Below are 16,377 nucleotides of genomic sequence, written 5' to 3' on the forward strand. Positions count from 1 at the left end.
CTGTCTCGGTAGTATATAAAAGTCACATGTTAGCTGATTTATATTTAATAAAACACGCCATCTTCCCGTGAACACTCCCACACATTAAGATATTTATCAGATCTAGCTGTGAAAATTTTTTGGCAATTTGAATGGACCACTGTGTAAATATTTAAGATTTTACGAAACTGATTTCTTTTGTGCCCTTTTGTCACTGCATCCACAAAGGTTCCATGCTAGATACAACACAACTATATTTTGTCAACTTACAATACTGCTCTGGAAAACACACAAATATTCACGAATTTAAAATGGCATACACTTAAATTTAGAAAGGTGACACATACATACATGTAAATCACATGTAAATTCAAATACTTATTAAATAGCTGAACTTTCATACGCATGAAAAAATACAAATTGACAATGACAGTGAATATCAATACGTGTGTCTGACCTTCTTCTTTGGCACAGCCTTTCAGCATGTATTCCGTACACGTGGAGATGACAACGTTTGCATCATGGGCCAACAGTGACGCCTCATCTTGCTCCGCATCATTCTTTGAGAAGGACACACACCAGCTCATGGCTACAACCAGCACAGCTCAAATCCCTAAAACAATCTCTCCCCCGCGTGGATTTCTCCTGATCTTAAACTCACACACACAAAAAAAGCTTCTGCTCCGGAGTGTATAGTTTTCCCTTTCGCTTGCCTCTAAGAGGTAGAGTGTTCAGGCCTGCTGGCATGTTCCATCGAGTGCGACGCTCACCATAAACATACTCACAAAGTCCCAATTACCGACTTCTGTGACAACAGAGGAGAGGGCCGCGGGTTGCTTCCTGCGCGTTTGGCCAAGATTTATCATTACCATGGCAACTGTCAAAGAGGTCGGCCGGCAAGGTTTTCAACCTTGATTGAAACTAAATAGCACGGCATAGCTAAATGCCACTTTTTTCACAGAGACAAGGTTCACCGCAAGCCTATAAATTAACCATGAGTATTAAATCAAATATTGACTCATTCATAAGATGCAAATTTTCCTCTGTCATTTTCAGCATGACTATCGGTGGCCCACTGCTAATATTGTTTCATTCACAAATATACATCTCTCACTGTATTGACAGATGGGAATGCACAGACACCACAGACAGGTACTTAGTAATAAAATTTATCTGTCATTTTGGGCTGCATAATAATTTTATCAAGGCTGGACAATGATGGGAAAAAATGACAGTGGAACATTCTAAGAACACTCTAACATAATTTCACGGCTGAATTAACATTAACCTGAATTTTAAATTTATTAAATCATAAAAAAGTAAAGGGATAGGTGACCGATTACGGAAATGCAAATGATATAGGATTTTTTATGACTGATAATGATAGCGTAAAAAACGATAAGTGGGTGATGAAGTCCTCTTGTTGTTATCCTGCCAGTGTACATGTACCTGTATATGACATTTACATTTTTCCATAAAAATTATTCTCATTGGAGATATGATTTCAAAATGATTCCGCTGGCCTAAATGCATCGTATTGGATTAAGAACTGCTCTGGCTCTGATAAAGGTTATCACTAAAATTGATTGAAGCTCAATTTTTTTTCCTAAAGTCAAAAACCTTGGACATGAGATTCTGAAGATACTGAAACAGGTGGATGACTCCAATGCTCTAGATAGTTAATATTCAGCACGCATGTCTGCAGTGAATACGTCTACATTCAAAAGTGCAGAACTCAAGACAGCTATGTCAGTGACCTGATAATTTAATCAAATGACGATGTAAAAGAGGCTGAATACTGAAAGTGAAACAGAAAATGCTTCACAAGGAGCAATATTATCTATGGGAATAAACTAAATAGAAAGGGACAATTGCTCAAATCAGAATCCAAATTTTTCAATTTTTGGTGTTCAAGTGTGGCAATTTTCACACACACTGCACTCATTACAGATTTATAGATAGATATAACTGTATGATTTCTGTCATTGGACAAATACATGACATCATAATTTTCTGTACTTTCACAGAGCAATTTCTCGGTTTTTAATGTAAACAGGAATTACAGGTGTTGTCCATGGGATTGATCATACAACTGTACCGGTACATGTAGATACAGATTGGAGACTCTACATGTCATCAATCACTCCATGACATACAGTAAAGCACCATTATTACTTTTTAATTTTTTTGTTATTCTGCAATCCCTATACAAACACTGACCACCATTAGACAATGACGCAACTCAACTCAGCAGAGCTGCCAACAGAATTCAATAACTCCATCTACGATAAACAAACAACTTCCTTCTATGCTGTACATCCTGGTAAGCTACCAAATACTGTTTGGAATTATGGCAATACAATGTGCTGGCGGCGAGTCTCTTATCAAATACATTCTCAAATTACATAGCAACAGAGCTACTAGTTCCGTCACTTCAGTGGACCTAGTGAAGAATTTTCCCACTTGAATCACTGCAGATTGAAATGAAAGATGCATTAAATAATCTTCAATATGAGGCTTAATTTTTGGAAAATAGTAGGCACTCAATCACTTACTCACAGCCAATATTATCAACTATCAAATGACATACATTTTCCAATCAATTTCAATGATTTAAAAATAGCGCTGGATATTACAGATATAGCAATGAATGAGTAAGAATTTATTTATTTAACATGAGCCTAAGGGCACTAAATTTGTCATTTGCCTAAAATATGCCTTTCTCATTTATATTTTTCTTCACCAGGATGCTTTCACTATATTTCATTGATCATCCATACACATACACGTTTATTACAAATACAATGACTTTGGTACTGAATACTCTGATTTCAATATTCACAGGGCCACACAATGAGAGTCATGATTTCACACGTGACCTTTCAAATCAATATACACACATGTAGGAGCTATGCCAATAAATTTTGTGCACCTGACTGAAATGTATGTTTGGACAAGGAATCTCTGATTGGCCGATATGTTGCAATGTCTATTTGATCTCTCAACATATAATTCACTTTAAATCAACAAATCTTACAATGAATGAACCCCTTATGTGTGCAAGTTTACTGTACACTGAATGTGTCATTAGAATTATATGAAGGTACATTCATTTTAAACAGGAAACGTGATGTAAATGCAAGAGCTGGAACTACCAGCAGTTTGCCAATATCATTTAGAAATTAAACACTGACAGTATATCGCTTTGTAATAATATTCTCAGGATTGCCGAGTCTGCCTATAGTTTGTATTATTATTTCTGAGATAAAAAAAATGCTTAATGTCAATTTTTATGTAATTAGCAACATATACGGTACACTAAAATCCTCAAAAATAAATATTTACTCATGGCCGAGTCACAGACAATACCCTTGCACATCAGTGTAAACATTTGAAATTAATATAAATTGTACATGTCCTATTTTGGATGAGAAAACATAGCAAGATTCCTGGGTGTTTTTATGCCCTTTGTGATAAAAGTGAAACCTACATGCTGTTGAAATGTACAACAAGGTGAAATGTAAATGTCAGGAATCTGGATGTCTCAGCTTTGTACAATCATTGCAAGGTTAGGATACGTAGACATTGTAGAGCAGTACACGAACAATTGCAAACTATATAGAGACTGAGACACATACTAGTACAGACGACATCATCAAGAATTGTATTGCTTTTAACTCTGTGCCTCAGAATTCTACAGAGTTACTGCATGTATTAGTCTGTGGCACTGTAATTATGGTAGCGCTCACTGAACATAGTCCCTGTGGCTTATGCCAAAGGAGATTTTCTTTTCCAATCAGCATATTCATGGTTTGATAGGGAAGTACTGTGCAATAGCTATTGTGAAACACATTTCAATGCTATCGATCAAAAATAAACGAAAAAATATTTGAGTTCCAAAAATGCTGTAAAATAATTAAACTATGAATGTCAACTGTGATATGGAAGAATACTAATACTGCTCAGATTTTAATCATCTCATTTATTAATGTGAAATGGTATCAAATAGTGTAAGAGACGGAAATAATTTACTTCCACCGGTGTTTACCTTATTCCAAAATTAATTTTTTTATTCTGTTATAAGAAATATTTTCGCATTTTAATAAATTTATGGAACTATTTTTAAGTTTAAGCGACTATTTTTTAGAGATCAAGCAAATCCGCATGCAAGTTATCACTTAATATTATTCTCCAATAATATCCACCAATCAAAAAACCAAGTGTTTTTTCTCTACAGAAATTCTACCTTTAGTCCATTGCTTTCTCAAGAGCCAAGTCACATGACACCCAACACATTCACTCAATATGGCCAAGACTATGTTTCAACCACAGTATCTTTTAAAAGTTTTAACTCACTATTGGTTAATTTTCAACACTTCAAATTTTAGTATTCATTTCATTGATACCCTGTATTCTCATTTATAAATTTATTCCAGACAGTGTGCCGGTACATATATCGTTTTCACTGGTGAAAAATGTTACACTCAATATCGTACACTGTATGATAGAATACATGATAATGTGTATGCATTTCATGTGTACGTAGAGTTCATTTTGTCAAGTTTCAGATACGGTCTCAAGGGGGCGCTCTTCACATGACGACAGCTACTGGCAAGCAACCAAAGGATCATTCCATGGAGCCAGTAGAAATGATAATACTATCACACAAAGTGTTTATATGGCCATACAAACGATGCCACTTTTTGAGAAATGCACATCTTATTACACTGATGTGTACATACTGATACATGAACAAATGCCACTTTAGTTCTAGGCTGATGTCAATTGCAAATTACGTCCATGTACATATTGCTATACATCATAATATGCTTATTCTTGATTGTGGTAAGGAAAGAGGCAAAACATCTACTCAAACCAATTCCTGCTATCCTCTTAATGTGAGATAATTTTGATGCACCCAGCTAAAACTTGCATATTACAAACTGACTGAAAAACTGATACCATACATGCGTAGCTGTAGTGTGACAGCAGATTGTGCCAATATGTTCATTGTTCTATCTTGGAATTCTGCAAACACATGTCCTATTGTTTGTGTGTACTACAATGAAATACTGGACAGTATGATACAAATGCTGGGCTGACATGTTTATTAGAATGCGCTTAAGCTCACTGGCACTGGGTTTGTGAGATCAGATACAGTATACATGTATATTCCTGATCTGACCTTACCTGGCGTAGAATCTCTGAAATTGTTTTCAGATCTGCCAGTGGCACTTCCATCTTCATCTGTGATATCAATGAGTTCATCATCTTCCTCTTCCTGTATGTTTCCAAATCTTTCATATCTGTCAACATTGATGGGTGATTCTGGCTCGTCCAAGAAGTTTTCGCTTTCCATTTCAGAAGATGGACAGTGATTCAACCTGTGAATGTATCAATATCTACATGTAATCCACAAAGGCATTGCTTTGGTCTTTTTTATTGGGCAAACACTGGTGATAACTTGAATATACATGTATTCCACATTTGATTTTTAGAGAAAAAATATTTTACATTAGCAGATGCATACTGAAATTTCAGGGAAGCAATAGTTTCAATTGCACATGGTACATGTACATATTTACTATACATATAAAAAGTGCATTTACTATTTTAAATCTTCTATAAAGTAATCTGTGAGAATTTTTCAATGATAATTTCAATGAACAAACTATTTATTCCAAGTTACTGCAGAATTGACTGGGCTCTGGTAGACTTTTTAGGGGTATTTTTTTATTGTTATTTGTGTATACTTGAAGCAATCTATATATACATCCAAAACTGACCCTAAGAGTGAAATATCAGATTACAGAGTATATTCACCACATCTTGGGCATGAAATTTGATCTCTACAGAAAGGGTGCAGACCAAAGACCCCTCTACTCTTTCTGTAATAGCAGTGATGAAACACTAGACCATTTAATTTACTCATTAATGTAAATTCTCTTACACCTTCTAGGAGGAATCTCATAATTTCTGCAAAGAGTCACTTTTTTTAACATGAGACCTAGCCTTTATCATGTCCTTTTTTGAGACACAAGTGCTCAAGTTATTTACAATCATCTCATTCTTATAGCAAAACAATTTATTTATGCTATGCAAATAATCACTAGAACCCATCACTTCCTCTGTATTTGCTACAGGTTAAACAAAACTACCACCTGGAGTATGGGAAATTGCTCTAGAAAAAGACAAGTTGGAGACACATACTGGTATGTTGTAAATAGATTAAACACTCCCAATGATGAATGACAATTGAGAACTGCACTGTTACACCTTTCTGACAAATACTATAACTTTTCCATACTGTTTAACCCTTTGAGTGATTTAATTTTTCCCATCAAAATTTTAGTGCAACATTTTACCAATTTTATGAACTTTTCTGTATTTTTTTGATAATTTTGGACCAAATGGACATCACATTTCATTGGCTACAGTTTTTCATCAAAATTTTGGCAAAAATCTGAAAAATTTGACTGGTACATTTTATAAAGGCGACAAAAGTTGACACTGGTGCTCAAAGGGTTTTAACAATAAGACATCATCAAAAACAAACAACTTCCCTTCAGCATTGGATTCATATAATAACACAATAAGCAATGGAGATTGCTGTATGTAAGTTTCACTCAGTAGATGTAATTTGAATATTTCCTGCATTCATAAAGTCACCAACAATCCTCTTTTTCATAGGCTCATTTCCACTTTGAGAATATCATGACTTGAAAAGGAAAACCATTAAATACCTCTGAACACTAAATTGCCTTGCTATTTATTTGTATATTTTCATGTATTTCAGTTGCTACATATTGTACACAAAATTCAAAGATTACAAACTTTTTTACATGTTCAACTTTGCATCACTTGATTTTATGGTTTGATCACATTTATTTTGAAGCTATACCTGAACTGAATAGACATGCAACAGAAACAGACATTTTCTATTCTTTCAACAACAGAGGATCCACTACGCATTCTATACATACATATTTTCAGCCCTGGAGTTTCATTTGATCCATAATAAGTTGGGTCATAATCCGAAACAGTAGGAGACACAAGTTTTAGTTATACATATTTCATTAAGTACCATTCTGCCAAGGTCTTAAGGTCACTATGATTATGAATCTGTCTCTCACTGAGTTGGATATTTTCCATGTGTGTACCTACATGTAAGATGTATCAGCAGTTTGCAAATTGTCCACATTGAACCATCTCAACACCTACATACATGTATCATATCAGTCAATGAATTGCATTTGCTTATTTTTTCCTTTGTTACAATAGGTTATCATCGACAGTTACACCTTGAACATTATGCCATAGAGTATGTTCATAATAACCATACAATGAACAAAATGAGTAACATTACAAATTAAGAACAAAGATATCAGCCTACATTAGTTTGTATCCAAATAAAATGATGCGCTTTTAGTAATAATAGTCTTAAGTGCCCCATTAAAACTACATCAAATTGCAGACAATAAAATATACATGTACTTCAGAAATCTGAACTACCGTACTACTGACCACAACCTTTTTAAATTCCTAAAATCAATTTCAGCTGCCATCTTGGAAAATTTGACACTCATCCATTATCATCAATAAACCAAAGGCAATCACACAAATCTTATGCAGACTTCAAAATATACAGCACCTCTATTAATGACATAGATACACTGAACAATGCAGATGGCAGCTGTAATGAGCTGTAAAAACATTTATTCTTAATTTGTCAAACTCTGCTTTACTAGTTCCCAGCATTGTAAATTAGGGCTTGATTTCTGCATTCATTCATAATTCTATAAACATGTAAATGTGCAGTACCATTGCATCAAAGGGAACCTCTGGTGATAGAGTTGAAGAGATGACTTGCTAGCTCAAGACAGTTGAAGAGATGACCTGCTCAAGCCAGTGCATACAGCATAGTCTGGTCAGCAATGTTTGATTTCACACACAGTCTCTCTAACCAAGGGAGAGTCTCTGCCTGAAGAAACACTCTAGGCTAGCCAAGTTGTATACAGGTAAGGTATAGTGAATGCACAATGACAGTGGACAAATATGGAGACGTTCCACGATTTTACCAAATGGAATACAAATGCAGCTGTCTACCAGAATTATGAAACACCTTCTGTTTTCTGGCTAAATTCACTGTCTCTTTACACTCAAGCATTTTAGATTGTTAAACCACACATGACCAAGCTTCCATGATTCATGTTTTAATGTACACTTACTAAACAATTAGATCATAGGGCATTGCACAAAAGTCCATCCCCAGTGGGTAGCGGTATCTTGGTCTCAGCACAAAGTTCTTCTTGCTACGAACACACCATCAAGGTATAACAGAAGTTACCTTGCTGGGGCTTCGTTGTTGACTTTGTCAAAGTTAATCCAGAGGTAATCTGGTTGCAGTGTCCACAGATTAGTAACTTACACCTACTTGCTTTGCGCATTAGGCATCAAACTCTTCAGATGATAGATGCAACATGGTGATAAACATTTACAGAAGATTGTCAAGGGCAGAAACACCAAAGGTTGGTAGAATAAACATTTATTAGCAATACAACAAAACACCTACCCACCCCTAGGGATGGACATGTAGGCAGCCCCAGTGATATTATCAAAGGTATTGAGGGATTGTATAAATTTGATTGTTCAATAAATTTGGTTTCACAACTCATATTTGTATGTGTTTCTTAGGGGTGAGGGTGGGGGTGAAGACCACACATGTGTATTTATGCTCATACTATAATTTTCATCACTTAGCTACTGTAGAATTGAACTAATCATCTAAATTTTATCAGCTGGGTTTGTTCTATACCATCAATTATATGAATAAGGACGCAATGGAAAATACTACTGATAAACAGTGTGCTTACCGATACAGTCTTACCAGTACTACCAGTATCACAAGTACATACCGGTTACATGCCCATGTACTGTTACACTTGTACATATAACAAGTCATCGTTGATGACACAGTCCCCACTTGTTAATGGGTACTTTGATTATAGGTCCTCAGAGAGGATAGAGTCCTCTTCATTAGGTCTGTGATAAAAATACTTCTGAATAAATTCGCTTGATACATGTCTGAGTTGTAGTTCAGGACATGAAAAAATCGTAATAAAATGGCCACATGGTGGCCATATTGGGTCGTATCACAAAACAAATCTATGTGCATATGTATGACATAGGTCAATGTCCTTGTACAAACTTTGATTAAAATCGGTTGAGATATGCCTGAGTTATGGCTCTGTACATGAAAAAATCATAACAAAATGGCCACACAGCGGCCATATTGGACCGTATCACAAAACAAATCGAGGTGCATATGTATGACATTGGTTAAAGTCCTTGTACCAACTTTGAATAAAATCGGTTGAAACATGCCTGAGTAATGGCTCTGTACATGAAAAGATCGTAATAAAATGGCCGCCTGGCAGCCATATTGGATCGTATCACAAAACGAATTGACATGCAAATGTATGACATAAGTCAATGTCCTTGTACCAAGTTTGAATAAAATCGGTTGAGATATGCCTGAGTTATGGCTCTGTACATGAAAAAATCGTAACAAAATGGCTGCACAGCGGCCATATTGGATCGTATCACCAAAAAAATTGAAGTGCATATCTATGACATTGGTCAATGTCCTTGTACCAACTTTGAATAAAATCAGTTGAAACATGCCTGAGTTATGGCTCTGTACATGAAAAAATCGTAATAAAATGGCCGTCTGGCAGCCATATTGGATCGTATCACAAAACAAATCGACGTGCATCTGTATGACATATGAAGTAATCCTTGTACCAAGTTTGAATGAAATCGCTCCTGGCATCTCTGAGATATCTGCGTGAACGGACGGACGCACGGACGGACGCACGCACAGACGCACGCACGCACGCACACACGGACATGACCAAACCTATAAGTCCCCCCGGACGGTGTCCGTGGGGACTAATTATGAACCACAGTATATATTCATGTGATTTCTGACGAAGGTGTGAAAAAACTCAAGCACTTTTATATGTGTACGTTGTCAACGTACATTTGTATTTGTAACAAGTAAATGATATGTGCCAACATAACTTCCTTTTGCACAGGACATAGACCAACTCCTTTTGTAATGTATTTCAAATGTGATATGTAACAGAATGCATTGAAATCAGATCCAGAGATGGGTAAACTTGAAGTAACACAAGGCTGTTACGTAAATGGCAGAACTCCAAGGAAGTCATTTTTTGTTGTCAATATATGACCATTTTACCACCTTAGTTTTTGCTTTGATCCAAGCACTGTGCAGTAATAATGAGTACTTATGCTGTAGACTTTCACTGCAATTCAACCTCACCATTCAAGAACTTACTGAACATAACAACTCGACAAGATACACTGATTATGGTGAGATGTACTTCATTTCCTGTGATATGACGCCCAACCCAATATGAACTTTAAAAGTACAGAAAATTGTTGTAATATCAGAGTCTTTTACTCAATTCATATGAGGTAGAAAAATGGGCAAAAAATGCACACTTTTGAATTGCCTTCAAACTTTTACAAATTTTTCATGTTATCGAAGGACATACATTTGTGTTAATAATATCTGTAACTGACAGTAAAACATTGACACGACCATCACTTCAATTGCAAAAAACTAACATTTCAAATTCAAATGTACACTGGTAAAGTGGAACAGTGCACAAAAGCTGTGTTGGACATGCAATTGGAGAAGTGACACTCTACCAATCAACACGGTGTAGAGCTATGGTACAAGTATTCCCATGCTACTTCAAGTATATTGGAAAGACAGTGAAATGTTACATTATAGAAAATATTTTATTTGAGAAGAAAGGAGAATTACATGAGCATTTACAGAATCTACACATCAGCTTAGTATCAAAGTGCCTTTGCAAAGCCCTTGTCGATAAACTTAAAATCACTACTGGTTGCCTGATGACCTTACAGTGTACATTTTATTTCTGCAAAGTGTGGTAATGTGAATGCGAATGCAATTTGAATATTATTAGAAGTACATAATGGTCAAGGATGACCAAAATTTGCTATTTTTTAAGTTTGCTGAGTAGAAACCTTACTAGATGAAGAAAGTTTTCATGTCTTTATAAAACCTTAACATTGTTACAACAATGTACACCAGTATGTGTAGCCTGCTGTATTTACAGTCCAACAAAAGGATTATTTAGTACGCTCACAGTGTAGGAAATTCTGAAATTGAAATGAAATGACTCATGACTGTGCTGCATATGAAAATTACAAATTATGACACAGATACAGGAAAGAATCATAAATGTAATGCCCTCTGCAGGTACACATGTTATCTACCAATATCATAACTGGGTTTTTGCAAAGGCACTTTAAATAGAACATTTAATTACACTGTACCAAAAACACTAGACAAGAAAGTACACTTAAAAATTGCGCAGTAATTATCATATGTTTATAGCCTAACTTATGAACTATTTAACATATGGCAATAGTACTGAATTTCCAGAAATTTAACTTGAAAACAATTAACAAGTACCTTACAAGGAGAGAACACTAATATAAAGAGGTTATTAACCTGATTGTACAACATACAATACAATTAACATTACAGTTTATGCTGGTATTTTACCGCGCATGTATATGTATGTGACTATGTGCTAAATTTGTTCACGGAAGGAGAGCACCACAGTCACACTCACAGGGACAATGGGACGAATGACGTCAATGGAAACTTTTGAATTCATGTTTTGTATCTTTTGAAACACACAATGCCTTGGTTTCAGTGCTGGGCCAGACTTTGCCATTCTGGACGCATATACATGCTCACTGGGCAGTGAACGGTTAGATTCTTGCAAGTGACATGATTGTCTAACAATAAATCATTACAAACTCAGGCATGCATTATAGTAGAGGAGTAGAGAGTAGGTGTACAGTACAAAAGAAAAGGAGGAAGTCGTGATAGTTTCCCTACTTGAGACTTTGTTAGTTCACATGCATGGGTGAAAACACACAGCAAATACAACACAGAGTAACACTTAAAGTACATGCACTGGGGTACAAAGACGGAACTTTGACAGATTTTTCAACAATTTCTTTACGATGGGAGACATGTTAACCCTGTCATCCCCGTTCCTGTACAGAAGTCAAGCCTCATCATTGAAAACAATGAGAAGGGTCCAACTGTACATAGTTGAGAGGGTTAAGATGCTGAAAATCCATCTACACGTACAACGTACATGTACCACGTATATGCATATGTACGTGTGTATCTGTTGTTCTTGAAAAAAGTAATATTGTACATGCACTTACTCAATGTTCTCCATATTCATATTCACTAAGTAGTCCAGCTAGCTGCAGAAGGGTACAAAAGTAGTAAGTGTGTACAGGTTTTTAGTAAAGATGATGTTAGAAGTCAGAAATGGGAAAAGAAAGCACTGGGATATTTTGTGAACACATATATGCCACCAAGGTTACAGTGAGCTAGAGCAAGGTGCATCATTTGGAACGGACATACAGATGTCGGCACCTGGCAGCACTGACACGTGTGTGCAAAGGAAGCTGACAGTGTAGCAAGCAAATAACCTCCTTCATCAGCATGTCACTTTATTTTAAAGATGGTGAATTAGAATTGAAGACAGAGGAAAGTCCCAAAACCATGCGCAAAGAAGAGTTTGGAGGGAATGAAGTAGCTGCAGCAAGCTGGTGGTGGAATCACAAACGCATATGCAACACGATCTTATTGCGTTCACATACAGTGTACATGTATGAGTATCATTTTATATACATGTACCTATGAAGACAGAATTCATATGCTCTAGGGTCATGAAAAATTTAATACCTATAGAGTGTACTGGTATACTTGTGATATGAACTACCTATACATTATAGTTTTTTTACCATTAAAGGTAAACATGTGAATTCAAGAGTGTGCATGAAACACGCAGAGAGCTTATCATTGGTGATACCTGTTACTGTTACACAGCATGCTGGGCAAACACAAATTGTCAGGTATGGTAAAGTAGACACGGTGACAGTTACCAGAAATTTTTGTGCCTTAGAATCTCTGGATAATCAACATCCATGTAACTATGTGGTTAACTGACATACTACAGCTCTTGTTTTGGATGTGCATATAGATATCAACACAAATCTGTAGAATGACATGGAATACGTGATTCTAATAAAATGGCACTGAGCAGTTAAATGGTACTATCACATCAGATGAAGAAAAGCTGCAGTCAACTGTAAATTTGGAATAGAAGGACTGCACTAGCTCCTGTAATAATGAAATCAATTTGCTCTGTTGACTTATGACAGTGAAAAAGTCATTTTCCAGGTGGGAACTGAAAGTTTCAACAGGAATAATGAGAAGTTGCACAAACATGACCTTTGAAAGTTGCCTAGCTTATTTTCTGAATGTTCAACTTCTTGAAACATACGGTCTGGCTGCTTGCAAAATATACACTAGGAATGCTGCAAGTCAAAAGGGAATATTTATTCAAAGGTCAAGTACCATGAATACCTTTTCAGAGCAGTAATTTTTCCAACAAAAATTTTAGAGCAACGTTTTACCATTTTTTATGGATTTCCTGTAATTTTTTTATAATTTTGAACAAAATGGACATCACATTTCATTGGCTACAATTTTTATCAAAATTTTGGCAACAATTTTAAAACATAGGGCCAAAGTCCCTGAAGCTACTATAGACATGGATACAAAATTAAGTATTTCCTGACTGTATGAAATTATCTCACTAAGGTCATCCTAGGGACCTGTAAACCAAATATTAAAGCTGTCTGACTAGCGGTTTTGAAAAACAAGCGACCCAACAGTTGACAGAGCTCTGCTGTGTTATGTAGAGAATAACCTTTTGTGACACATGTATTGATGAAGAAGGTGGATATTTGAGCTGGTTATCTTTTAATATCAGTATTTTCATCCTATTAACCAAGCACATTTTAACTTTCAAATTAACATTGTAAGTAAGTTCTGTACGTAGTCAGAGAAAGCACACTGAAGAGACAAATGTTTGAAACTTAAGAAGTTCAAGGTCATCAAAAGCATTATAAGGAATCATGTAACACTTTCATTGCACTGTTTACACAGATTGCATAATTGCTATAAATAGCACATGAGGAATCTTACAGCCCAGCTTTACCATAAAAACCCTATCACTTTGACCACTCTTTTAATTGACCACTCTATTTTTTTCCTCAAAAAAGTAATCTTATTTTATCCTTACCAAGTCAACCATAAATGGAAATAAGAACTTTCTCTCTATCTCTATTTATTTGACCACCCTATCATGACAAACCATTTTGAGCAATTTCTTTTAGATAACATACAGGGCACAATAAATGACGGTTCAGGATATATTAAAGTTGGGATTCAGGAAAGTTGCCTTTACATGTTTTAATCCTCCAAGATGGTAAGCATTTCACTATGAACTGTCAAAAAAAGTTGACCTTTCTGATAATTCCACACTAAAATTATTTTGGCTTTGATGATTTCCTAATTAATTCAATTATTTAAAATCATATTAATTATTTTTTTCTGGGTGAATTGATAGGGTTTATACAGTACAAGAATTACTTACAATGTAACCAAAAATGACAAAAAAATTCCTTAAAATACAGATTTGCATCTTTCATCACAATTTGAACAAATCTAAGTTAGGTTACCCTAGGGACCTGTATACCAAATAACAAAGCTCTCTGACCAGCGGTTATGAAGAAGAAGATTTTTTACCAAAAACACCTTTTTTGGCATTAATTTGCCTATTTTCAACAATATCAAAAAATTAAAAAAAATAGTTTCTCAAAATCATATTTTTCATCTACACAACAAATATCAAATCAGTAAGTACTGCGGTTCTCAAGATATTTGAGTGGACGGACGCCTCACAAACGGACATACATACATACATACATACATACATACATACATACATACATACAGACGGACGCCGGACGGATACCCATCCCAATAGCTTCTATAGACTATAGTCTATAGTAGCTAAAAATGACTGGGGTTTATTTTGTAAAGGCGACGTAAATTGACTTGGCACTCAATGGGTTAAAGTTGTTCTAACCATAGACAGTACTGTGGTAAACAACATTCTCACAAACAATCTCGAAGACTGCAAAATATAATGGTTAAAGCAGACAAGTCTTCAACATGCTTTATTTATTTTCCATCACAGTATCAAGTTTGTGTGTATTGTTTTCTTCAGTTCAAATGAATGACCTGCTACATACAACTCTGATCATTGATGATAATAAATACAACAATTCACCGTCAATATGGCCGTTAGCAGTAAAGTTTCATTATTGAATAATCAATAACAATAACATGTTATAGCAGATTTGATTGCAGGAAATGTGATACACATTTCCTTCAGTGCGGCCATGCAGGCAGGTTTTGACAAAGTTCCTCTGTAGACCTGTACACCTCCATGCATAATTGCATTACAAGTGTGTATTATGTAGACTTGGTTCTCCCAGTGTTAAATCATAGACCTTGGGGCAGTCTGGCTCCAGTCTATGGTTAAATACTTTTTCTAGGTCAATGTAGAGCAATATTACAGTTCATCCCAATAACAGAAAAATGTGTTTGAAAAATAAACTAATTAAACAGGGTATACTCGAGATAACGGTCATTCTAACAGAGATATATCAACTTTATGACTCATTTGCACGTTCGAAAGATCTTCAGACTTCAGTCATAAAACATTTCCATTGACAATCAGGCGGCACATCCAGACACAAGAGATACAGAGATAAATGCATATATCCGTACATTGTACAGTACATGTGTTACTTGATGAACAGTTTAATCTATTGAAAGGGACGACGCAGAACGAGGATGACAAATTACATGAAATGTCCCTGACTCTTCAGAACGATCGGTCAAAATACTGTGAGGCCGGATATATTTCGTGAACTCGTTTAGCTATTGACTTTCCTCTGGGGGTAATTGCAATTAAATTATACCACTAGGTTATGGTGATCTTAAAAAAACTATAGAATGAGCATGTATTGTGGTACATATTGTGGCTTGATCGGGACACAGTCTGTTTTCTGCACATATCATAATCATGTAGTAAAGTTCGACTGATTCACCGAATAATTTTAATTCAGAACACACGTAGTCATAAGAAAGCACTGAACATTTTTCGAGCAATCGAGATAGTTGGTTCTACTTACAACAAATCTGTACTCATAGCTAGCGATTCAAACACAATGTGATTCGCCCAAAAGTCTTGAAATCCCAATATGTACAAAAATAACTGGTCCACGAAGTCAGATGCACAGGCTCGATGGTGATATAACAGGAAGTAGAAATTTAGCCATCGCCATATTGTGAGCAATGGTTGCTGGGATAGAAAAACCTAATTATTT

At 35.6% G+C, this 16,377-nt stretch overlaps 1 protein-coding gene across 1 annotated transcript in view; it reads right to left on the minus strand.

Annotated features, from left to right (window-relative positions):
- LOC139130878 (H(+)/Cl(-) exchange transporter 4-like) overlaps window positions 1-16,324 on the minus strand; it is a 48,185-nt gene extending 31,861 nt beyond the window's left edge. Inside the window, 3 exon segments of the mRNA XM_070696687.1 lie at window positions 5,170-5,363; window positions 12,286-12,327; window positions 16,183-16,324. Coding sequence (XP_070552788.1) covers window positions 5,170-5,363; window positions 12,286-12,305 — 214 coding nt within the window. The 5' untranslated portion in view covers window positions 12,306-12,327; window positions 16,183-16,324.
- Window positions 16,325-16,377: the final 53 nt, after the last annotated feature.

This window comes from Ptychodera flava, chromosome 4 (genome assembly GCF_041260155.1).
Source record: "Ptychodera flava strain L36383 chromosome 4, AS_Pfla_20210202, whole genome shotgun sequence".
Classification (NCBI taxonomy): domain Eukaryota; kingdom Metazoa; phylum Hemichordata; class Enteropneusta; family Ptychoderidae; genus Ptychodera; species Ptychodera flava.